Source organism: Urocampus carinirostris, chromosome 19 (genome assembly GCF_059441175.1).
Source record: "Urocampus carinirostris isolate Australia breed hairy pipefish chromosome 19, RoL_Ucar_1.0, whole genome shotgun sequence".
Taxonomy (NCBI): domain Eukaryota; kingdom Metazoa; phylum Chordata; class Actinopteri; order Syngnathiformes; family Syngnathidae; genus Urocampus; species Urocampus carinirostris.
This window is the reverse complement of record NC_142367.1, coordinates 20365607-20391830: the sequence shown is the minus strand read 5'-3', so window position 1 is coordinate 20391830 and position 26224 is coordinate 20365607. Positions and strand designations below refer to the sequence as shown.

General features: G+C 41.5%; 1 protein-coding gene across 1 annotated transcript; it reads left to right on the top strand.

Annotated features, from left to right (window-relative positions):
- Positions 1-5998: 5998 nt before the first annotated feature.
- kcng3 (potassium voltage-gated channel, subfamily G, member 3) lies at positions 5999-24715 on the top strand. Its single transcript, XM_088324036.1, has 2 exons — positions 5999-6795; positions 17561-24715. Exons 1-2 carry the CDS (start codon positions 6158-6160, stop codon positions 18204-18206), a joined length of 1284 nt encoding a protein of 427 aa, XP_088180162.1. The 5' UTR covers positions 5999-6157; the 3' UTR covers positions 18207-24715.
- The last annotated feature ends 1509 nt before the right edge of the window (positions 24716-26224 follow it).

Sequence of the window (26224 nt, the reverse complement as noted above, 5' to 3'; positions counted from 1 at the left end):
GGTCAAAATGAGATCGGTCACACACACAAAAAAAAAACTATCATCATTTTGTTTTCCTGTACAAAAATGATTATACAGCGTACAGAAATCAAATCGTATAAAATACTGTACCGGGAAAACGTATACGCTGACAGGTATGGAACTGTCACTTTGTAGCAAGGTACACCAACCGTGTTGAAGCCAAAAACTCAATTTTTATTACTGAAGGGTTACAAGTTTAATATGCATTTCCAAAATAAAAATTATCATTTTATGACTGTGCTGTTTCGATGTTATTATTACATTATTACCAAGTTTGTAAGGAAGTAGGGTTAACACAGGCTCAATCAATAAAGTAAAATAAATGTTTCTTTGTGACCCCCTTAATCACAAGGAGTCTCAGAGGGCTCCACAGACCACAGATTATTGCGAACCACAGACTATTAGTACACCATCCCCTGATCCAAAACCTACATGAGGGCAAGGGAAATCTCAAAAACCTCAAGTCAAGTCATGTTTATTTGAGATGCCCTTTATCACAAGGAGTCTCAAAGGATTGGACAGACCACAGACGATACCAAACTACAGACTATTATGACACCATCCCCTGATCTAAAACCTACATAACGGCAAGGAAAATCTCAAAAACCTCAAGTCAAGTCATGTTTATTTGTGATGCCCTTAATCACAAGGAGTCTCAAAGGGCTCCACAGACCACAGATTATTGCGAACCACAGACTATTATTACACCATACCCTGATCTAAAACCTACAATGAGGGCAAGGGAAAATGCATGTTCCAATGGCATCAACAGACAATACACAGACATAATAAACATGAGTATAGGTACCGTATTTTCTGGACTATAAGTCACTTTTTTTTTTCATAGTTTGGCTGGGGGTGCGACTTATATCTTTTCCTTCCTTATGCATTTTTTGTCTGGTGCGGCCCTTAATCAGAGGCGTTTATAGTCTGGAAAATATGGTAATAGCAGAATACAGTTTTAAATTTATTTAGGTGTGTATAAAGAAAATATTGGGAGAATTAAATTATAATAATTGGGACATTTTTTTAATGCTAGACAGATGAGGAATCTCTAAACACTTTAAATAAAATTTTCTTGAAAAATTACAATGACCCCATCACTGGTGAGTTATTGTTTATTATTTCTTTCTCTGTGGTGTACTGAGAGGGCTACCTGGTGCCTGTAGGAACTGCATTGGGGTTCCCTGATTTGGATCATACTCATTTGTCATGATTATTGATGCAAGTCACCAGTGCCCGCTCCTTTGGCGCCAACTGCCTCAGACTCTGATTGGCTCCCTGTCCCTATTTATTCCCATTCCTTTCTGTCACCTGTTGTCAGTCTGTCTGCGAACCTCAGTTTACTCTAGGCAAGCTTTTTTGACCCTGACTCCCAACTGTTTTTGCTCCTGTCTGTTCCCCGGCTTCGACCCGTTTTTTGATCCTGACCAGGTCTACTCTTCTCGCCTGGCTTTCGACTTGTTTCCGATCCCGACCACATTTTTTGCTCGCCTGTCCTGGCTACTGACCCGTTTTTTCCGTTCCCGACACCACCATCGCTCGCCACGGAAGTCCCACTTCTTCTTCTTCTCTCTCTCTCTCTCTCTCCCCCTCTTTTCTACCCCTTCCTCCCACTCTCTGTCTCTGTCTCTCTCTGTGTCTTTTTAACTTATTTTGCTCTAACTTCCTTTTTTCATTTTCTCTCTTTTCTCTTTCTCCCTTCCTACCCTTCGTACTTTCTTTTCTCTCCTTCTGTCTTTCTATTTCTCTTTGGATTTCTTTCTTCTGCTCCCTTTCTTTCCCTCTCTCTCACAACTTCTCTTTTTATCTCTTTTGTTTCTCACGCTCTCTCCCTCTCTCTCTCTCTTTGTCCCTCCCTCTCTCCTTTTCCCTCTTTCTCTTATTTCTTTGTCTCTCTTTTTCTTTCTCTTTAATCTACTAGTCCGGCCCCCGACAGAATGTTTGTTCTATCGTGTGGCCCCCGAGTTAAAATGAGTTTGACACCCCTGCCTTAACCACTCAGGTCGCACGAGCACTATTTCCTTGGGTGTGTCTTAGGCAAGTACAGCCTGGTGGCACCCAACACTCTCCAGATATGTAGATAAAAGTGCAATTATGCAGTTTGGTCACAAAAAAACTACAGGCTTATAATTTTATCCGGCTATCCCAAAACTCAAATGACACCCATGCCACACGGCTTTTAAGTCACTCTTTCATGGAGTTGTCAAAGAGATTTGGGATGCGATGTCCCCGGAAGTCATTGGCAATTAGAAAAGATGAGCTTCGGAACGTCATTGACACATTTGAAGAACAGACACGTACTGTAAGTTTTGAACATAAAAACAAGTTAAACCGAAGCTCCAGACAGCAAAGTCAAAGCTGATTTCATATCGTTCATTTTCTTTCATAGGAAGCGGTGCCAATTATTTGTCTTTGTGTCGATAAGATTTAACTCTGATTTTGGAACCGATACTGTGTGTTTTGATGTCAGATTACTGCAAAGTCTGAAGTATTCAAATTAACTTTAATGTCAGGAAAGGTCAATCTTTAATATTGAAGTGTGACAGATTTTGTCTCAGACAGATTTGCCTTCTGGTTTGAATTGTTTTGGAATCTTGAAATGTGTCACTGCATATATAGTCATGATTGTATGTTTTTGTCATGATTACCAATGTGATGCACCTGTGCCCGCTCCTTTTGCGCCAACTGCCTCGGACTCTGATTGGCTCCCGATCAGTACTTGTACCCACTGCTGTCTGTTCCCTTTTGTCAGTCCGTCTGCGAACCTCAGTTAACACTATGCAAGCCTTTTTCGACCCTGACTCCCACCTGTTTTTGCTTCCGTCTGTCCCCCGGCTTTGACCCGTTTTTTTATCCTGACCACGTCTACTCTCCCGACCCGGCTTTCGACCTCTTTTGTCCCTGACCATGTCTACCCTCCTTTGCTGGCTTACGACTCGCTTCCGACCCCGACCACGCTTTTGCTCTCCTGTCCCGGCTGACCCGTTTTCTGTTCCCGACACGCCATCGCTCGCCACGGAAGTTCCACTTCCGCGTTCAGAGCGACCTGCTTCCCGCGCCCTTTCCCTTTCTTCCAATAAAACTTGAGAGAAACCCAACGCAAGTGGGTCCTGTCTCCGTTCTGTTCCTGACAGTTTTTTATTCATCCATTTGTTTGAAATTATTTGACCTTCTGATTTATCCATTTTTTTAGTTATTATTTGGCCTCCACACTGTTTCACTGTTTTTATTTTGCAGTCAGAAGACAGCCTGAATGCTTTAGTACTTGCCAGAACCAGTTTAGATAAAGGGGCCACTGGGACGTAGGATTTTCCATTATCTCTGTACTTAAGGTTTCGTTTTCTTCATGGCTCATCCGCCTAGTAAAAAAGTGATTGTCAGCTATTTTGGTCTTTGCACTTTTGATTTTAAAGCCATTGTTTTGTATCTTGAGCGACAAGGTGGTTGACCGGTTAGCACATCCTCCACATAGATTCTAAAAACTTGCATGGCAGGTGTATTGATGGTTACAAATTGTCCCTAGATATGGATGTGTGTGTGTGAATAGTTGTATGTCTATCTGTGCCTTATTATTCAGATTCAGATTCAGATTCAGATCTACTTTATTGTCATTCTAGTACACGTGTATACAGAACGAAATGTCGATACATCTGACCCGCACAGTTTCCTTGAATGTACAGATATAAATAAAATGTTGTATTGAGTTGGAGTATTGAGTACTAATAATATACTAAATAATTATGGCTATGTATAGTATTTTACAGTAGCGCAAATAGTGCAAGAGGAGCAAGGTGGTTGACCGGTTAGCACGCGATGGCTGGCAATCTGTCCAGGGTAACCCATCCCAAGAGCCCGATTTCAGCTGGGATGGGCTCCGGCACCCCGCAACCCTAGTGAGGTTAAGTGGTTCAAAAATGGGTGGGCGGATGTTCTGTAACTTACTTATGCTCAGAATATTCTGAAATAAAAACCTCAACTGGACTTCTCTATTAAACGTATGACACTCGTTTTTATCTGCCACTAGAGACAACCGCTCCGTAAACTGTTGAAATTTGGAGGCCTGCCTTACTGAGATACAAAGATGGATGTTACTCTGTTTAACCCAGCAAAAAATAAGATGTGGTTGGTTCTGATACACTGCTACCAAATCTAATAAACCTGTCATGGTTGCCATGTCGCCCAATTGGTCACTGCCGTGTGGCGCCAGGTTCTGTCACAGTTGCCACGGCACCCAATTGGCCCCGCCCACTGACACCAGCTGAAACGCGTTGACAGACTGCTACCGGACTACTTAAACGCCGTCTTGCGAGTTGCCTGGGGTCAGAGTGTCTGCGAAACTCCTACTAGACTCTGTGTGATATGCCAAGTCCTGTGAATATGCCTGTGTTTGATCCTGTTTTATTTCGAAACAATCTGTTTGATTTTGACCACTCTTTAGTTGTGATTTCAATCCACTTCCGCGACCATCGATCCCCGGATCGAGTGTGCGCGCATTCCTTCTTTCCCTAATAAACTGTGAGTAACGTTACGCGATTGGGTTCTCATCCCTCTTTCCTGTCCTGGTTCGTGACAAAAGCCAAAGTGACTCGGTCAAAAATCTAGGTGTTATATTTGATCCTAATCTATCGTTTCAGTTACATGTGAAAAAGATTAATAGAAAAGCTTTCATCTTCCCTTGTAATATTGCAAAGATTCGCCCAATACTGTCACAATCAAATGCTGAAATGATAATTCAAGCATTTATTACTTATCAGATTGATTAATGTAATGTATTGCTCTCTGGTCTCCTGATAGATGGCATAAAAAGTTTCCAAAAGTTTGTGACCTTAAGGTTATCTTACTAACACACAAATGTTTGCATGGAGTCCTGCCCCCTCTTATCTCTTGGATTTGATTTCTCCCTGTGCTTCTCCGCTCGGAAAATGCTGTTGTATTTGTGACTCCAAGCACCAAAAAGAAATCTCCAGGCTCGAGTACTCTATCCGTGCCACGGTGCCGTGAAATGTTCTACCTCTGGAGATAAGATCTGTAACCAAAGTGGATGTTTTTAAATCTAGACAACTTTTTAACGATGCACCCGATTTTGATTAGTATTATTTTCATATAATAAAATACTTAACATGAGCTGATTGTTTTGACATCCATCCATCCATTATCTACACCGCTTATCCTCAGTAGGGTCGCGGGGGTGCTGGAGCCCATCCCAGCTATCTTCAGGCAGTGGGCAGGGGACACCCTGAACTGGTTGCCAGCCAGTTGCAGGGCACACAGGGACAGACAATTCGCTCACTCATCCACACCTAGGGACAATTGTGACCGGCCAATTAACCTAACATGCATGTTTTTGGAATGTGGGAGGAAACCGGAGTGCCTGGAGAAAACCCACGCAAGCACGGGGAGAACATGCAAACTCCACACCGGAGGTTCGATCTCATGACCTCAGAACTGTGTCGCACACGCGCTAACCACTGCCCCGCCGTGCTGCCCGCAGATAGGCACTTTAAAATAAAAAAATAAGGGCTCTTTCAACTCAGTTGGGCATACTTAGTGGGAAAATATTCTACTTTCAACATTTTAAGGATACCTCAAACGATGCAACACACCTAGATTAGTATTATTTTTACATAATAAAATACTTAACATTAGCTGATTGTTTTGACTTATTTTTCCAATAAATAATAAAAGAATGGCGATATGTTTAATTGGAATAGAAATCCCACATTGGCATAACCCCGTTAGAGAACCATTGTGCAAGCAACCAATTCATCAAGAAATGCATATATAGCATAAACTGGATGCTGGATCATCAATGAATCTCCCTTTTCAAGGTTTCAAACTGCTTTCTCGCACATGTGTGCGAGACTTGTTTTCAGTGATGGGGATTGGTTCACTCCTGGGTGGAGAGAAAGAGAGAGAGAACGGGAGTCCTCTCCGGGGTTGGGGGAGAGGAGGGCAGAAAAGCAGGGAGCACCAACGCTGATCGACTTCTCTCCAACTCCACTTGGATGCCAACCACGCCCCAGTGGGGTGTTGGGCAGGGCGGCATCGACGCAGATGAGACTCTCCCGACCGGCAGGTGCCACATCTTCCACCATGGACCCGGCCAAGAGTCGCTGAAAGCCCAAAGAGAGCCATGAAGTTCGGGAAGAGCATCTGTGTTTTGAACGTCGGGGGCACCCGCTACGCCTTCACCCGCGACGTGATCCGGGATTTCCCTCTCCGGCGCGTCAGCCGCCTCCACGCGTGCGCCACCGAGAAGGAAGTCCTGGAGCTGTGCGACGACTACGACCGCGAGCGCAACGAGTTTTTCTTCGACCGCCACGCACAAGCTTTCGTCTTTATCATGCTCTACGTGCGCTCCGGGAAATTGCGCTTCGTCCCCGGCGTATGCGAGCTCTCCTTCTACACCGAGATGCTTTACTGGGGGTTAGAGAGCGCGCACTTGGACTCTTGCTGCCAGAAACGTCTGGACGAGCGGCTGTCCGAGATTGGACTCTCGGAGGTGGGGCTATCCCAGTTAGGATGCGCGCGGGAGGAGACCCAAAAGAGCCAGAGTCCGGTAGGAGAACCAGCGGTGGTGATGCCGCGCACCCGACGCGCCAGGTGGATGGAGAGTGCGCGCAGGGCGTTCGAGGAACCCAACTCCTCGCTCGGGGCGCAGCTGCTGGCCACCGTGTCCGTCGTTTTTGTCATAGTGTCCATGGTCATGCTTTGCGCCAGTACGCTTCCCGATTGGGACACTGCCAAGAGGAACACTGTGGAGGAGCACAGGTAAGACGGAAGCCTTTATATTCTGGACGACAATTTCCCATCAACCTCTGACACAATAAGTAATCACCTTCTCTATGCCAACATTTATAATAATAATGATAATACATTCTACTTCAAAGCGCCTTTCAGGATGCCCAAGGTCACTGTACAGCAGGGGTGTCAAACTCATTTTAACTCGGGGGCCACACAATAGAACAAACATTCTGTCGGGGGCCGGACTAGTAGATTAAAGAGAAAGAAAAAGAGAGATAAAGAAATAAGAGAAAGAGGGAAGGAAAGGGAGTGAGGGCGGGTCAAAGAAAGAAAAAGAGAGAGGGAGAGAGCGTGAGAAACAAAAAGATAAAAAGTCGTGAGAGAGGGGGAAAAGAAAGGGAGAGGAAGAAAGAAAGACAGAAGGAGAGAAAAGAGAAAAGAAAGCGCAAGGGTATGAAGAGAGAAAGAGAAAAGGAAAAAAGGAGGTTAGAGCAATAGAGGTTAAAAGACACTGAGAGAGAAAGAGACAAAGAGCAATAAAGGAAGAGGAAAAGAGAGACACAGAGAGTGAAAGAGACAGACGCAGAGTGGGAGAAAAGGGGTGGAAAAGAAAAAGAGAGACAGAGACAGAAATCAATACAAGTACAGTGTCTTTGTTCGAGGCACCTGGCTTTGGCGACATCAAGTTGACATATTTCAACCTGCGGCTTGTTTTTCTCTTGCGCTTCTCTGAGTGTTGTCTCGCGGGCCGGATTCAATCCCTTGGCGGACCTGATCTGGCCCGCGGGCCGCCTGTTTGACACCTGTGCTGTACAGCATACCTGTCAACCTGTACGTTTTTGCCGTACAAAGTACGTATATTATGCATTTTAAGACATGTACGACATACAAGAAAATCTGTACGGAAAAACGCAACTTTGTCAATGATGGGTACTATCCGGTATACATTGACTATCACGAAACGGCAAATCAATCAAGTCTAACGAGTTCGCCGCGGTAGCCTCTATCTCGGTATCGTTTTTTTCGTTGCAAACGAAGCGAGCGGTTTGATGCTACTGTGCGCATGCGTCTGCCGCCTGGGGATTTCCCATCATGCATCATTTCGAGAGAAAAAATGGTGTAAGATTATTTTGTATTTTGTAAGGGAAAATACAACAGTTTGTACAGTGTAAAGTAAGCTATTTTTGTTGTGTATTTCTCAGATTCCTATGCTATGAAATCAACTTGTTTAACCTGTTTATTTATTTCCAATATGCAAGTAATCATCATACACACACACACACACACACACACACACATAGTCACATTTCAAAGATCCATATTTTCAGTCTAATTCCATTGTTTTTAATACGTTTCAATGTTTTTCTATTGTATGAAATGTAATACGCATGCGCGACTCCATCCATTCACTGCTCATGCGTGAACTCGCAATAAACACGCCTACTGACCCGGATGTTGTCGGTTCGGCCTGGGTGGCCAAGCAAGATGGGGGCCGGGCCGGACTCACTACATTTGCGCAGTAGTTTTAAACTTTGTAAATGCCTCGACTTTAATATTTTTGCCAGCAATAAGTTTATATTAATATATTACTCCGACAACAGTCATGGAGCCGTAGAGGTTGACAGGTATGGTACATTACCAGCAGCAATAAAGCAAGAACAAAACAAGCAAGTAATACATAGCAAATAAAAACATAGTAGAGTTAAAAGGGTGGGTTTTGAGCCCAGATGTGACAGTGGACAAGGTGACAAAATTCCCAAGGTCAGACGGCAAGGAGTTCCAGAGCTGGGGGGGCAGAGCGGCTGAAAGCTCTGCTCCTCGTGGAGCTGAGATGGGCAGCGGGTATAGTGAGATGGAGGGAGGAGGATGATCTTATGGTGTGACAATGTGAAGGAGGTCGGAGAGGTAGAGAGGGGCAAGGTTGTTAATGGCCATGGAGGTGTAGAGGTGGATTTTGTAGTTAATTCTATGGTTGATTGGGACCCAGTTAAGTTGCTGAAGGACAGGGGCGATGTGATATAGGGGTCTTGGTGACAAGTTATAGACCAGCTGAAGTTTATAGAGGACCTTTTGAGGTAAACCCTAGAGGGGGGAATTGCAGTAATTGAAGACAATGGCAGTGGTGTGGGGGGTGAGTTAGGGCTGCAGACGGTTGATGGAGCGCAGGTGAAAGTAAGCTGACCGAGTGATGTCATTTTTATTAGAGTTAAAGGAGAGTGTACACATTCGAAGTAAGAATTAGGGATTTGTGCATACCTGTTAACCCCAGCCAATTATTTCCCCTATTTATGATTGCAATTCCCCTTATTAAGCAATAATAAACTATACGAACACAACACCTCTTTAAACACAGCAAGACAGACTATATAGAATAAAAACAATAATCATTTGTCTGAATAAGATGATTTCATTCACCGGATAAACAATACAAGCACTTCTTTCAACATCCTTCTCAGTATTCTCCTTATATTAGCAAAATTTAGTGTGGCCTGTTAAACGTAGCAGATTAAAGAGTAGAGCTGAAATGGGCAAGATCCGTCGAACAATAAAATGAGTTTTATTTTTTGCATAAAAATCGTTAAACAGTGGACACAAGTTGAAATGATCAGACAAACGTATAAAATTCAGGGAAAATGTATTTGTTGACAAGGATCTTTTAAAGTATATGTACCCGCAAACCAATACCAACACAGTGTGTTTGCTGCTTTCTATCAGCTATTTAAAAACACTCATGACTCAAATATGCAAATTAAGCTCACATCAGAAGTAAAAATGAGAATTAAGCCATGACAAGTGATGTTTTTTGTATATGCCTTAATCACATAAAGTCTCACCATAATTCTCACCAAATTATTTTTGGGGAGAGGAAAAAGTACCTCTGCTGTAATTCAATCTGCGGGTGTTGATTTACAGTTTTTTTTTTTTTTACATCTTGTTTGCACCAGAACGGACACAGGACCCAATTGCGTTACGTTTCTCACGATCCGGCGTTCGCAATTGTAAGAGCTAAATATTATATAAACTCTCTGTTGGCAGAATTACTCAAATAAAAGCACCTATTTTGGTTTTAATCTACTTCGTGAAAGCTGCAGCCCTGCTAACGTAGCCATCCTCACCCCAGCTGCCTCCCCGGCGGACTGCAACACCCACTCCGTAGGCGTGGTTTATTATTCGTCACAGAAAACAGGAAAAGGAACACACACACGAGCGCAACTTCACAATAAAAGGATAAGCGTATAAAAGATTAACTAAATTAGACTGATGTTTGAAACGTGACCATATGTATGTGTGTGAGAGATTGTGTTTACATTTAGGAATATAAAAACAGGTTCATTGAAGTCTGAGAAAATGCACATATCTCAACTTTACACTAGGCGCGGGGAAGCAAGTCGCTCTCGTACTCGGATTGTGATCCGAACACAGAAGTGGATCTTCCGTAGCGAGCGATGGCGGTGTCAAGGACGGAAAAACAGGTCGATACAGGTCGGGACAGGAGAGCAAAAACGTGGTCGAGTCAGAAACGGGTCGTAAGCCTGGACGGGATCAAAAACGGGTCGTAACCGGAGACAGACGGGAGCGAAAACGGGACAGTTGGGAGTCAGGAGCGAAAAAGGCTAACCTAGTATACACTGAGGTTCGCAGACGGACTGACAACAAGGGACGGATAGCAGTGGGTTTAAATCAAAAGGAAACTCACAAAACAGCTCTAAAATACAGTTATATGAATACATATTATTAAATATATGCAAAAGGTCCCTGGTTCGAAACTTATATTGGCCTGCAGAGGGATGGGCGCCAGGAGGCTGTACTTGCCCAAGACACACTACAGGAAATGGTGCCCCCACGACCCTAATGGTTAAGGAATCCAACCAACCATTGTTACAGTAAATACATAAACAAGTGCCCGAAGGAAGTATGCTAAAGAGAGTCTTTTAAGTGTCATTTCTGCCTACAATTCCTGTAGATTTATAACCAAGCCTAATATTGTATTGTCATCAGCAAATAGAATATATTTTAACTTTGATGATACATTATATAAGTCATTTGCCACCCCCCAAAAAAATAAAAGTCCTAACACAGACCCTTGAGGGACTCCACCACTAATGCTCATAGGACTTGAAATGCTGTCACTAATCTGTAGGTATAGAGATCTGTTTGAGGGATATGTTTTTACCCAGTGATGAGCATTTTCTCATAATTCTGTACTGGTTATACCAATGGATGGGTGTTTGCAGATTCGAGTTATTGGTATCAGTGAAGAAGTTTTTTTAGATATCAGAACTGGTGAGAGTAGACAATGCCAGTTTAGTCTGCCTTTTACTGACAAATTGATAATCAAGAAACTGCAATCATATTTTAGTAGGTGGAAATACATTTTATGAACTTATAAGATTGGTATCTAGTACAGTATTAAAGCCTATACATGATTCGAGTGTCATTATTGACCTGAAAAATTAAACATTCCTAGTAAAAATAGATCACATCCAGTCACTTGTACAATGGAATCAGGTGCTTGAAATGACCAAACAGCTCCGGTCACATAAAAAAGAAACAAGGTTATATTCCTAAAATGTGATTGTTTGCAACTTTAATTCAAAAAGTTATTCCATAATAAATTCTGTAATAAAAACTAAGGAAAGTAAAAGTTGAATCTTACCTGAACTCCCGCCAAAATCAATGATGTCACTTCCTGTAAATGGTTTTTATGGAATTGTAGTCTTTTTGGGGGGTACAATGGAGCACATTCTAACAGGGTGGATAATGACTCCTGGGACAATTTAGCTAGTAAAAATATAAATTCGTATCATTTAATTGCATTATGAAATACATTTTAGTGTACTCTATTAAATTATTAAATAAAAAAAATAATTCTACACTTTATGGCCTACACCTCTCGAGGAAGTTGCGGACACAAAAATTTAGCATTTGTGTCACCAAAAGAGTATCTTTAATACAAAATAATATTCGAAAAGCATTTTTTTCAGGGTGAAATGATTGCAAACCATTAAAGTGAATCAAGTATAAATATTTTGCTGATTTTAGAGAAAAATCTGAGAAAGACGCGGACATAAAATGTAGCTCCAAACAAACAATCACCCATACAAGAACGAACAAAACATACAAAATAATGTCATGCACAATACAAATGAAAGTGGGAAACAGTTAAAGGGACAGTGTGTATTTTTTGCCCACTTGGTGTTGCTGTATTGTGTAACCGAAAATTAGTGCTACAAAGCACAAGGAAGAAGACAAACTACAGAGATTGAAATGAACCAAAACATACCATTTTGCCTCCATTTTTTTTGCCCAGCCTTTTTGAGGTTTCTGGGTACCCGCAGCAGTAAGACGGCAGGAACTGTCAAATAGAAGTACAAACTTCTTGACCCAGGAGTATTTTCGAATATATTATAATATTAAATTTCAATTTTTGAAGTTTTTTTTAGCTAAATTATACACAGTCGCTTTAAGACAACCAAAATAAACATTCCCTAAACCTGGGCAGACAAATTTTTCATTCTGACACGTTACAAAGTCATTCCTGATAATTAAAACGAGTTGATTATCTTCAAATCGGCCTTATTGATGAGTTTTAATTACTGCAGAAACCCCTCACCATTCTCTTCTCCTGTAAATAATGTCCTTTGTTTTAGCTAATTCGATTTTCCTTGCCATGTAAATAAATTGTAGTTTGTTTATTATCAAACTATGTTAAATTATTTCTTTTTCCATATTCCTCCTCTGGACTGACCAATCAATATTAATGAACTAAAAAATTGGCAAAAAAAGAGAATGGCACAAAATTAATTTATACTTCTATAGAAATAGAGTAAATTTGAAGGACCAAGTTTTAATTAATCAGAATTGATGACATCTTATCATTACCATAATTTCAAAATGGAAGTTTGTATTCTCTAATTTAATGCAACCAAGTTCGCTCAAATTATATCACAAACATTCCTTGTTTGACCCCAAATTTAAGTATCCCAACCTATTTTAATGTAAAAAAAAGTCCATCAGTGAAAAATTGATGAAACATGTAAATTAGTAACATTTTCACGATTTGCAGTTCATTTTGCATGTTTGTACAGATAAAAGCAGTTCATTGATAAGCAAAAAGTCAAGGATACCGAGCAACAGTAAAATCCCATCTTCACAATCTGAAACAAAAGCAATCTGTACTAAGCTGTCCTTGACACGGTTCAGAAAGCGGAGCAACCAATTTCATTGCTCGGCCTCTTCTTATCGGAAGCTCTGATTGGTGGAAAACGAGCAAGTGAAGGATGAGAATGTACCGTATTTCATTTTCCATTTCTATGGTGCCGTCTCCCAGCCTTTCTAGAAAGTAAGTAGGACATAAAAGTGGCCGTGCCGAAAGACTGCAAGAAAAACATGTTATCTAATTTTAGTACATCTCGGGAAATACATCGAGAAAAAACGAAGAATGCTGTGTTCAGTTTAACATTTTTTGATTTTCTTTGTTGTAAACAAATAAACTGATAACATTTTTGTTTTTAATTTTGTACTGTCATGATTACCGATGTGAATCACCTGTGCCCGCTCCTTTGGCGCCAACTGCCTCGGTCTCTGATTAGCTCCCGATCAGTATTTGTACCCACTCCTGTCTGTCCCCTTTTGTCAGTCCGTCTGCGAACCTCAGTCAACACTAGGCAAGCCTTTTTTGACCCTGACTCACACCTGTCCCGTTTTTTGATCCTGTCTGTCCCGCGGCTTCGACCCGTTTTTTGATCCTGACCACGTCTACTCTCCTGCCCCGGCTTTCGACCTCTTTTATCCCTGACCACGACCACTCTCCTTTGCTGGCTTACGACTCGCTTACGACCCCGACCACCTTTTTGCTCTCCTGTCCCGGCTACTGACCCGTTTTTCCGTTCCCGACACCGCCATCGCTCGCCACGGAAGATCCACTTCCGCGTTCAGAGCGACCTGCTTCCCGCGTACAGCAATCACCGGATCGTGGGCGCAACCCTTTCTCTTTCTTCTAATGAAACTTGTGAGAAACGCAACGCAAGTGGGTCCTGTTTCCATTGTGGTCCTGGACTGGTTTGCAGGCTGGGGGCGTCGTTGATGTCATGCACTTTCCGGACATTTTCAACATCTTACCTTATGTTTACTATTATGTGTACAGTAATGCTAATTGTAATTCACCCTGGTCAATCCTGGAAGGGGGATTACCACATGTGAGGTCCTTTCTCAAGGTTTCTCTTTTCTCCTCACACTGAGGTTTTTGAGTTTTCCTTGCCCGCATGCTGGTTTAAGATCAGGTAATTGTGTAATTTTGTAACTGTAATCCTGTGCAGTCCTTTGAGACATTTTTGTGATTAAGGGCTATATAAATAAATTTGACTTGACTTGACTTGACTTGACTCACATGTACAAATACAAAAAGAGCTTTCATAGGATGCCAGTTTGTTGTTTTGACTATTTACCCAGCTGCACTGCATATAAATACGTTGGTCTCCTCGATTGCAGTATTTTGCGACATTTTTACAAAACAACTTGTTTTGAAACCATTATTTAGGACACAAAAGACCGGCCAAACTGAGCCTCATCACTCTTAAGTGGTATATTTATATTGATATGGGACACAGGCTCTCACATAATTATTATTTCTTAGATTTTATCAAATCATCTAATATCCAGGGTTGGGTAGGGTTACTTTAACTTGATTACTTTCAAATACTTTTGGATTACTCCAATACCAAATATGCTAATAAAAGACAAAAGAAACTAAATATGAATAAAATTACTAAATTTTGTGCAGGCTTGGGGAGTAACGGAATACATGGAAGGGCAAAAATGATGTTGGCAAGCTGTTTGGATTTATTTTCATTTTGTTTCTGTCGCATTTTATGTTCGTTTTGCCGGAGATCAAAGAGATCAATGCAAGGAGAGAAAGCTTAGCACGTGTTGTGAGTCATCATTTTATTCATATTTAGTTTCTTTTGTCTTTTATTAGCATATTTGGTATTGGAGTAATCCAAAAGTAATTGAAAGTAATCAAGTTAAAGTAACCCTACCCAACCCTGCTAATATCGCACAGTGAAATAAAATGCCTTGACGAATTAGCTTTGGACTGGAAAGCAGGTTTGGCTGTTTAATTGAATTCTGTCTGAATTGATATGGTGTGGCTCCCTCAAAAAAAATCCAACTATTTTTGCTTATATGGCACTTTGGGTCAAAAATGTTCCTGACCACTGGTATATTTTGTACACACTGGGGGATGTTTTTGTGTGCGTGACTTTGTTATGCCGCTTGGCTTAATTGTGTTTGCCCGTGTGCTTGAGATAATCGTAATTCACTCGTAATTACCTTTGTAATCAATGGTAGTTAAGGAATGTGTCATCCTTCGCCCCCTTTACTTATCCACTTGACATCTGGCGTGTTCAAATCAAAGGTAGGATCAGGCTCAGAAAATCTAGCTCAACCCAGGCTCGTAGGAATGAAAGCTCGACCCAGCCCAAGCCCGACCGATTAACTGGATTTTCAGGACCGAAGCCGAAGCCAACCCGGAATTTCATTTCTTATTGGTCAGGACTCGGGAGGAGGAGAGGTGATTTATGATTACAAATTAAAGCCTGTCTTTGCCACAAAATTGTCAAGAACCAGACCAGGATCAGAACCCAAATGCGTGACGTTACTCACACAAGCCTTTTATTTTACGAGAAATGGGGAGTCATGCACGTTAGGCAGCAGTCTGGCGTGAAATAATAGGAAGCCAGAGGCCGACGAGATCGATACCAATTGCCCGAGTTCATATCGGACGGATGTGGTCGATACCAGACAGGACGGGACAGGACAGACAGGATAGATAATGAAACAGGAATTGAAAATAAACTGGACTAACTAGACGGGAACAAAAACTGGAGAAAATAATAAACAGGACAAAAATAGACAGAAACAAAACTGGAAACCGAAATAAAACAGGACAAAATAAACGAGAACAATACCGGACAGGAAATACCAACAGGAACGGGACAAAGTCGAAACCCTCATCTTGCGTGGCAGAAGTTCGTTGACGGGCTGACAAAGGAAGCGTGAAAGCGCTGAGCTTAGATAGAAAGAAAGCCAATCTGTCAACGAGCCGCAGCTGGAGCCACACGGGCGGGGCCAATTGGGCGCTATGGCAATCGCGACAAAAATTAAAGTTAAACAAGACCGTATAAACACTTGCATTTTTCATCATTCTCTGTCTGCAGCGGTTACATTAACTGACAATTTTTTGAGAGTTGACGGGAACATTTTTAAGGCAGTTTGTAATTTATAGGGTTAAAAATTGAGCCATAAATTAAAGCAGCAAAACTTCCTTAAAAATCTAGAAAGAAAGAGAGGCAGAAAGACAAAGAAGAACAATGACAGGTGGATAATAGACAGAAACAGGAGGGAGTTCATTGAGTTGCAAGAGTTTAGAAGAATAATTGTTGTGATGAAGCGACTTCTGTTTTTTTAACGGACCTTGGTCGCCCGTGGCCAAAATTACTCACGGCTTTGAACCGCTTCGGCGCACTCTGGTGTTAGCGTAGCATAGCTCAGCCAGACCCAAACGTAATGAAAGACATTTTAGGCCTCACCTGGGCCAAAATTCAGGTTGGGCTCATACTCTGGCTTGGACTTACAGCTATTCCCATTTTCTTAAACATACAAAAAAGGAAATAGTACACGTTTTTTGCATTAAATCTACATGTATTTTGTGTGTATATTCCAATTAGAGGTAAGATCGGGCCTACAAAATCCAGCGAAAGGTTGACGAAAGGTGGCCATAGCCTCAGCGGAAAAAAACGAGACTGGCCAACTAAACACACGCAGTGAGCCGCCAGGGTCAGCTGGAGCCATCAACGAGCAGAATTGGCTTTGGGGACAACTGCAAAGCCAGCCAAAAACGAACTAAAGGACATAGAAAAACCGGCGCTCACGCCCGGCTGGCCGATCAAAATACACGTGGTCACCAAGAGCCCACCGGGAGCAGATAAAAACAGGAAAGGCCTCGGTAGCTCTAACATTAATGTGGAGACAGCCAGCCAAAATTATATTAACTGTGACACACACGGGGCGGCACGGCAGCTAAGTGGTTCGAGCGTCCACGGCACAGTTCTGAGTTAATGGGTTCAAATCCAGCTACCAGCAATCCTGTGCAAAGTTTACATATTCTCCCCGTGCTTGTGAGGGTTTCCGCCCACATTGCAAAAACATGCATTCCAGGTTAATTGGTTGGTACAAATTTTCCTTAGGAGCCAGTGAGTTGTCTGTCTCTGTGTGCCCTGCAACTGTCTGGCAACCAGTTCAGGGAGTCCCCTGCCCACAGCCCGAAGATGGCTGGGGTGGGCTCCAGCACCCCCGGGACCCTACTGAGGATAAGCGGTGCAGACAACTGTGACATGCACGGCAAAACACACCCAAAAATGCCATGGCGGATGGTGGACTCACACGCATGGACGCACCAATCACTGTGCATGTTGCACAGAATACATGATGATTGGATAATTAAAAATAAAAGTCAGCGAGAGAGAAGCCCGGCCAAACCTGAACCAATCATAGACATTTTAGGCCCGAATTTTGGGCCCAAGATCTTATCTCTAGTACACATTCTGTGCCTAATTAAAAGAAAAGAACCTTCTGTTTGGGAATACCTTTAAGATCTTACCTATTTTTCAAATCTTGACAATTTCCTCAGCGTTACTTAGGTCCACTTCCTGGCATCACGTAATTAGCAGGCGGACTGATTGCCTGAATGGCGCGGAGTCATAATAATCCGTCTCTCGTTTCCTGTTGACAGGATCGTGGAGGCCGTTTGCATCGGCTGGTTCACGGCGGAGTGCATCGTTCGCTTCCTGGTCGCTCGGAACAAGTGGGACTTCCTGCGTCGGCCGCTCAACATCATCGACGTCGTGGCCATCACGCCTTATTACGTCACCATGGCGATGGCCCGGGCGGGGATGCCGGGCGCCGGGCTGGGGGTAGCTGGTGTTTTCCTCCGCGTTTTACGGATGATGCGCGTCTTCTGGCTTATGAAGCTAGCCCGACACTTCCTGGGCCTGCAGACGCTCGGGCTGACGCTGCGCCGGTGTTACCGGGAGATGGTGATGCTGATGGTGTTTGTCTGCGTCGCCATGGCAATCTACAGCGCCCTGGCGCAGCTCTTGGAGCACGGTTTGGATTTGGGCGCCCGCAACCCGGACTATGCCAGCATCCCCGCCGCCGCCTGGTGGGTCATTATCTCCATGACGACAGTGGGGTACGGGGACGTGTACCCCATTACTGTCGGGGGCCGGGTACTGGGGGGGATGTGCGTGGTGAGCGGGATTGTCCTTCTAGCGCTACCCATCACCTTTATTTACCACAGTTTTGTGCAGTGTTACCACGAACTTAGACTTCGCTCCGCCAGGGATGCTCGTAGCATTTCGACGGAAATGCTCCAGTGAACGTTTCCCAGACACCTCGCCCATTAAAAGAATAACTGTATAAACCCTAAAGGCAGGCTCAATCCAACCAGCGGTGTCCAAACTAGGGCCAGGGGGTCATTTGCGGCCTGTCATACGTTTTCAGGGGCTTACAGCACAGACTTTGCCTTGGTAAAAAGAAGGAGAAAAAATGGATGGTCTAAGAGTAGATGTTGATAAGGCCCTGCTCAATGTCTTCTCACTGTTCAATCGGCGCTTATGAGAGGGACCACATCTCAATTACTTGGGGTTTTATTGGTTTTATTTCCCTTTTATACCCATACAAAATGGGTCCTAAGAAAGTTACAGATAGAGGGAAAAATAAGTGGAAAACGGTGACAACAACAATCAAGTCGAAGAAGGAAACGGTTGCGAAATACAAAAATGGTGTATGAGTGTACCAGTGCCATTGAAGCGCTGCTTTAAGATAATGGTTTAAAAAAATTTAAATTTGAAGCTTTTTACCAGTATATACTTCTTTATTAACTACATAATTAAATAATGCTTCATGTTTAGACACAACCTTGGTTATATTTTGGATTTCTTAGTGTGTGTGTGGCTATTTTATAGAAATTTTAAGGGGTCACTTTTATGCGATGTAGGCTTATATAGTGAGTATATATAGTACTTGAAGTCGTTTTAGTTTTGCTGGTCAATTAGTTTTTTTGTTTTTTTTTAAAGATGTATTTCTTCTACTACGTCTGCTTTAAACTGTACAATCTTTTAATTGGATTGAAAAAGTGGAAATTTGTTTCTTGATTTGGGTCGCAGCTCGTCAAGAGGGTGGAATGGTGCATCCTCAAATCAGGCCAGTTGAGAACCAAGGCATTAAAGGGACATTTTGTATCATTTAGCATAGAAGTGGGCAAATCTTTTGAGTCACGGGCCGCATTGGGTTAAAATATTTGGCAGAGGGGCTGCAGGCCATAGATAAAAATATGATTGATTGTATCGGCGGATAAAAAAAAATCTAATCAGAGTCTCAAATCCTAAACTTGAATAAAAAGGTTAATGCAGGCCTATCCAATTTTTCTCATTGGCATTTATGAATAAAAACATATACAGACATCTACAGTTACGTGCTAGATGCTTTTATATCCCCATTATCTGCATCGATTGTCCTCAGTAGGGTCACGGGGGTGCTGGAGCCCATCCCCAGCTGTCTTCAGGCAGTGGGCAGGGGACACCCTGAACTGGTTGCCAGCCAGTCACAGGGCACACAGAGACAGACAATTCGCTCACTCATTCACACTTAGGGACAATTTGGACCGGCCAATTAACCTGACATGCATATTTTTGGAATCTGGGAGGAAACCGGAGTGCCCGGAGGACACCCACACAAGCACGGGGAGAAGATGCAAACTCCACACAGGAAAGTTCGATCTCTTGACCTCAGAACTGTGCTTCACACGCGCTAACCACTGCCCATGATTTTATATATATTTTCAAAATAATTGATTTCATGACATTGAATTTGAAACAGTATGATAATAAATATAATTATATACGAACACATATTTTTTTTTAAAAAAGCCTGTCAGTGGCCCACAGGCCGTAGTTTGCCAACCCCTGATTTAGAACCACCTGGTGGCAAAAAACACTTCATTCACTGAAAAAACATTTTGAATGATAAGCCAATTTACATGAAAATGAATAATATAACAATGCATTTTTTAAATACTTAATAATGTTCCCTCTGTCTCAAAAATCTTACCAACTTGGTGGTTTTGGGGCAGGGCACCCAGCCCGAGACTCGGAGGGTAGCCATTTTGATCTTTCAACACCCACAGACTACTATCGGATGTTAAACTTGTCCACTGTTCTACCCTTCATTCATAATGTGAGGGGATTCAAGTCCCCTCTTAATCTCATTTTCCACTCAAAAACTATGTTAAACACAAATCCAAATTGGCACCACGCACCCATGTTCACTCTCAGTGGTTTCCAAACCCGACTTCCACATACATTTGGCAAATATATACATCTGTGACATTAAATGGTTGGATGCCAGTTGAAATTGACTGCAAAATTGTCACCTGAATCTTATTGTCCGCACTGTACTGAACTCAAATCTGAATGCCTTCCACGGACCATTCGTTCCCACTCAGGGATTTCCTGAGGGGACTGCCATATCCACTTGACAGCTATATAAGTCTGCGGTACTAAACGGATCCGCGCGAAATCAACTGTGCGAAATCTTAAACTCAATCTTATCCCCCACTTGAAAGCTGTGCTAAACTCAAATCCAAATGCCCGACACTGATGTCCGTTCACTCTCTGTGGTTTCCAAACAGGACTTCTACATTTACTCGCTAGATGTATACCGTAAATTCCGGACTATAAGCCGCTACATTTTCCCCAAATGTTCAGCCCTGCGGCTTATTCAGTGAAGCGGCCAATTTATGTAATTTTTCTAACTGCCACCAGCAGCACACGAGTACAAAAGGTAAAGTTTAGACCGGTGGAATCAATGTGCCGAGGTAGACAGCGTACGAATTGTCAGTCTGACAAAGGTTCTTTCCGATAATGAGGAAGTCGCCCTTGATGGCGGCAGTTATAAGGAGAAAGATGAGGATGGTTAACCGTGAATTTTTTTGGTTTGAACAAATTTATTGACACTAATAACAGCAAACAAACAATGTGAAGTTTGAACATCCCTTCTCGACAATCTTAACAGCAATCAAGCATATTTCGTATTTCGCAATTGCGGTATGGCTTTTTTAACAGATACGCGTGATGTGTTGCGAGCGTGTTATTAGTAGCGCGTTGGTACGTTTTACAGGCAGGGTTTGGGATGAAAATTATATTATTATTATTAAAGCTTTAAAAACTCTCTCGGTGTACCGTCTTTCTTTGTAAATATGTGTAACCATGTATAATATGTATTTGCAACTGTATATTTTTGTAATGTATTTATTTTAGAGACTTATTGTGATATGTTTTCTACGAGCGAATCAAAAAGAAGGGGCGGAGCAAACGCGGGCTGACGGGAAGTGGGGTGAAGCTGAGTTAAATCTGTTTGTTGTTGCAGCGGACAATAGTGGATACCGGTATATATTTTTCCCACCCTTAACTTTGGAAATATACATTTTTTTCATTGGATTACTTTCAACAGGACCCGGACTTTAAAGGTCTGCATTAAATTCTAATTACAGGTATCATTTTCCGTTCATGTAGCCGATTGTGGTGTTTGGATTGTATACTATATTCATAGTCAAACCAAAAAAAAATATTGGAATATAATATTGTGAATGTGCTTAATTGCTGTTGAGATTGTCATGATTGTTTTCTGTTATTAGTGTCAATAAATTTGTTCAAACCAAAAAAAAAAATAAAATAAAAAATAAAAAGTTACCATCGCGGCACCTAGTCAAATTAGGGATAAGCTTTTGACTTTTCTACATGTTTTAATATGGGCGCATGTGGCTTATATACAGGTGCGACTTGTGTAAGGACAAAACCAATAATGCCCGTAAAATATAGTGCGTGCGGCTTATAATCAGGTGCGCTCTACAGTCCGGATTTTACGGTATATACGTCTGTGGCAGTGAACAATTGGATCGCAGTTCAAATGAACTGTGTAAAATCTTCACCTTGATCTTACTTTCTACTCAAAAACTGTGATAAACCCAAATCCAAATTCCCTCCACGGACATCTGTGATCAGTGATTTCCAAACCAGACTTCCACATTGACCTGGCTTATTTAAACTGTATACCTCTGGCATCAAACGGTCGAATGCCAGTAGAAATCGACCGTGCAAAATCTTCACAAGTCTGTTTTGAAAAACGCCTCTTATAACAGGCGCGCACACCCTCAGAAGCACACAAATCATTATTTATTTAAGACCAGACCAATCTGGTTGTCCCCGCGGATGGTTGTTTACACTGCGTTGTCATGGCGACAGTATGTCTTTGTGTGTGCGTACGCTCGGTTGTGTGTCATGGCCTTCAGCCATTCACTTAGTCAGACCTGTGTGCAAGAGTGATGTCTGACCTAGATGCATTTAGCATGTATGGAGGCGAGGACGAGGGGAAGCGGTGCATGCTCACCGACATATTGGGCACTATGGCACAGGGGACTTAGGTTTCTGGTTGTCAAAAGACAAAAAAAATTAAAGAGTAAATAAAATACAAGGTCTTCAGGCCCGCTAACGGATTTAATCCGACCCCGCGGGACAAAACTGAGAGAATCTTGTGAAACAACAACCTGCACTTTAAAATATGTCCACTGGATGTCACCAATCTAAGCGCCACTCCCAAAGCATTTATCGACCAGAGAACATTTGATGAAACATCCCGATGTTATTTTATTGAAGATGAAAGTTGCAGTGGCGCTGTTTTAGGCAAACAATTGCACTCGACTTGATTTAAAAAAAATACACTATTAAAAATATAGTGGACGTTCAAAGAGGATTTAGCTCCTTTCTATAATAGATGTGAATAGATGTTTCCCTTTTTATCTCCCTCTTTCTCTCTCCTTCTCTCTCTCTCTTTCTCTTCCTCCTTGTCTCTCTCTCTCTCGCTTGCTCTTTTTTTCCTCTCTATTTTTCTCTGTCTTTTTTTTGTCTCTCTCTTTCTTACTGTCTCTAGCTTTCTTTCTTTCGGTTTCTTTCTTTCTCTCTCTTTCTTTGTCTGTCTCTCCATCCTTTTTTCCTCTGATGGAAATACTACAGAAATGCTCCAGAAATACTACTATTGAAATACTACAATGGAAATACTACAAAAATACTCCTATGGATATAATACAAAAATACTACAGAAATACGACAGAAATGCTACGAAAATGGTACAAAAAAAATCAAAAATACTGCGATGGAAATACTACAAAAATATGACAGAAATAATACAATGGAAATACTACAAAACTACTACTATGGAAATGCTACAAAATTACGACAGGAATGCTAGAGAAATACTTCTATGAAATGACTATGGAAAAGCTACAAAAACGCTTCAAAAATACTACCATGGAAATACTACAAAATACTATAGAAATACTACAGAAATTCTACAGAAATACTACTATGAAATTACTACAGAAATGCTACAAAATACTACTATGGAAATTATACAAAAATACTACAGAAATACTACTATGTAAATGCTACAAAATACTATAGAAATACTACAGAAATACTACTATGAAATTACTACAGAAACACTACAGAAATACAACTATGGAAATAATAAAAAAAATAATACAGAAATGCTACTATGGAAATGCTACAAAAATACTACTATGGAAATTATTTAAAAAAATACTACAGAAATACTACTATGGAAATGCTACAAAAATACTACAGAAATGATACAGAAATACTACTATGAAATTACTACAGAAACACTACAGAAATACAACTATGGAAATAATAAAAAAATAATACAGAAATCCTACACAAATACTACTATGAAATTACTACAGAGATGCTACAAAAATGCTACTATGGAAATTATAAAAAAAATACTACAGAAATACTACTATGGAAATGCTACAAAAATACTACAGAAATGCTACAGAAATACTACCATGAAATTACTACAGAAATGCTACAAAAATGCTACAATGGAAATTACAAAAAAAATACTACAGGAATACTACAATGGAAATGCTACAAAAATACGACAGAAATACTACTATGAAATTACTACAGAAACACTACAGAAATACTCTTATGGAAATACTGGAAAAATACTACAGAAATGCTACAAAAATACTACTATGAAAATAATACAAAAATCATCCCTTTGAGACTTTGATTAATGGCTATACAAATGAACTTGACTTGACTGATAGTCCGGACCTTGTGATAACGGTTTTTAAGTATCCTTTGAGTCAAAATTAGTTCGACTACCCTGCAATGGAATATGAAGACTAACTTCCCTGTATGCCCACAACCCAAAAAAAAAATGACAAAACAAAACAAAAATCTTCAAGGTTAAAAAAAACGTTTTGAAAAATCTAGATTTGAGTATGTGTGAGACCTATTGAAATGATTCTTCTCTTATAAGAGTTTTTTTGGAAGGGCAATTTCATCTCCACGGCAACCCCATTCAGACACGTTCTTCACGTGTGTTTACGCACAAATTGCCCACACAGAACAAACTATCATTGCCGTACAGGAAAAATGACATCAGCTGCAGACTGACAAAGGTTGTGACATCCCATGAATCAAAGCAGCGGCCTAAAACGAAGCATCATATTGTAGCAAACAAAACAATCCGACACCTCGCAGTCCTCGCACCCACACCCCAGTCTCCAGCCATCAATCATAGATCTAGCTGGAATTCGTCTGTATTCAAGAGTCCATCTTTCATCTCTTCCGCCGTCAATATCCTTTTTGTTTTGTGCTTTTCAAGTAGAATGAATGTGACTGAAGGGTATAATGGGTACTGTATTTTGTTATCGACAGAGAAGTGAATAGTCGTGAAGCAAATGGCATTTGTGATGACGTTTTCGATTTTTGTAACATTAAAAACAATTATCGGAAAATGTGCTGTGTCCCTCCACTTATTGAAAATTGATCCTAGCAGATCGATGCGGCTGTGGTTTTTGTCAGAACGGAATCAGGACCCAAATGTGTAGCTCTAACCACAAGTCTATTGATCCGGTGTTCGGTGGACGCGGGAAGCCGGCCGCTCACGCAATCGGATCGTGATCCGAATACGGAAGTGGATCTTCCGAAGCGGGATATGGCGGTGTCAAGGACGGAAAAACAGGTTGATAGCCAGGACAGGAGAGCAAAAACGTGGTCGGGATCAAAAACGGGTCGTAAGCGGGGACGGTAGAGCAAAAGTGGTCGGGATCAAAAACAAGTCGGAGCCAGAGACAGACATGAGAGAAAACGGGACAGTTGGAAGTCAGGATAGAAAAAGGCTTGCCTAGTATACACTGAGGTTCGCAGACGGACTGACAACAATGGACAGATAGGAGTGGGTTTAAATCAAAATGAAACGGGGAGATCAGGAACGGACGGGTGCAAAAACGGGACAGGCAGGAGTCAGGGTCAAAATGCTTGCCTTTTAACAACAGAGGTTCGCTGCCGGACTGACAACCGGAAAGTGAAAGGACTGGGCTTAAAAAGGGACAGGGAAGCAATCAGGTAGCCTGCAGCGGCTGGCGCCAAATGGGCAGGCACAGGTGATGCTAATCAATAATCATGACAGTTTAATGACAAAAAAAATCGTAGTTTTTAAAGGGACAGTGTGTCTCATTTGGCGCCTTCTAGTGGTAAGAAAGACTTTCATTAAAGAAAAGAACAACATTGGTTCCAATAACAAGCAAAACTACATAAACTATCACATGAACGTGTTTTTTTAAATACTCGTAGTTCAAAACAATTATTTTTTTTCTTTGATTTTTTAAATTTTCCTTTTTTTTTTCTAGTTTTTTTCTTTTCTTACTTTTTCATTTCGTTTTCTTATTTTCTTTTGCCTTTTTTGGCCTTGTTTTCCCCTTTTTGTCATGAACCGGAACAAGACGAGAACCCAAAATGTGTGACGTTTCTCACACATGCCTTTTATTTTATGGGAAATGGGGAGTCATACACGTTAGGCAGCAGTCTGGCGTAGAATGACAGGATTGATATCAAAACTGGAAATTTAAATTAAACAGGACAAACTAGACGGGAACGAAAACTGGAGAGAATAATAAACAGGACAAAAATAAACAGGAACGATACCGTACAGGAAATGCAGGCAGTCAAAACCTACGTCTTGCGGGGCAGAGGTTCGTTGACGAACTGGCCAAGGAAGAGTGAGAGCACTGAGCTTAAATAGAAGGGAAGCCATTTTCTCAACGACCCGCAGCTGACGCCACACGGGCTTTTCTTTGTTATCGTTTCTTTTCTTTTTTCCTCTTTATTCTTATTTTTCTTTCTCTCTCTCTCTTTTTTCTTCTCTTATTTTCTTGATTTTCCCTTTTTTCGCTGTTTTTCACTACTTATTTTTCCTTTCTTTTTCTATTTTTTCCTTACTTTTTTACAAAAAAGTTTCTTTCACC

Excerpts from the sequence above, each read along its gene's own strand:
- kcng3 (XM_088324036.1), top strand. The coding sequence starts at position 6,158 with ATGAAGTTCGGGAAGAGCATCTGTGTTTTGAACGTCGGGGGCACCCGC. Across the intron at positions 6,796-17,560 it reads AACACTGTGGAGGAGCACAG|GATCGTGGAGGCCGTTTGCA; the intron begins GTAAGACGGAAG and ends TCCTGTTGACAG.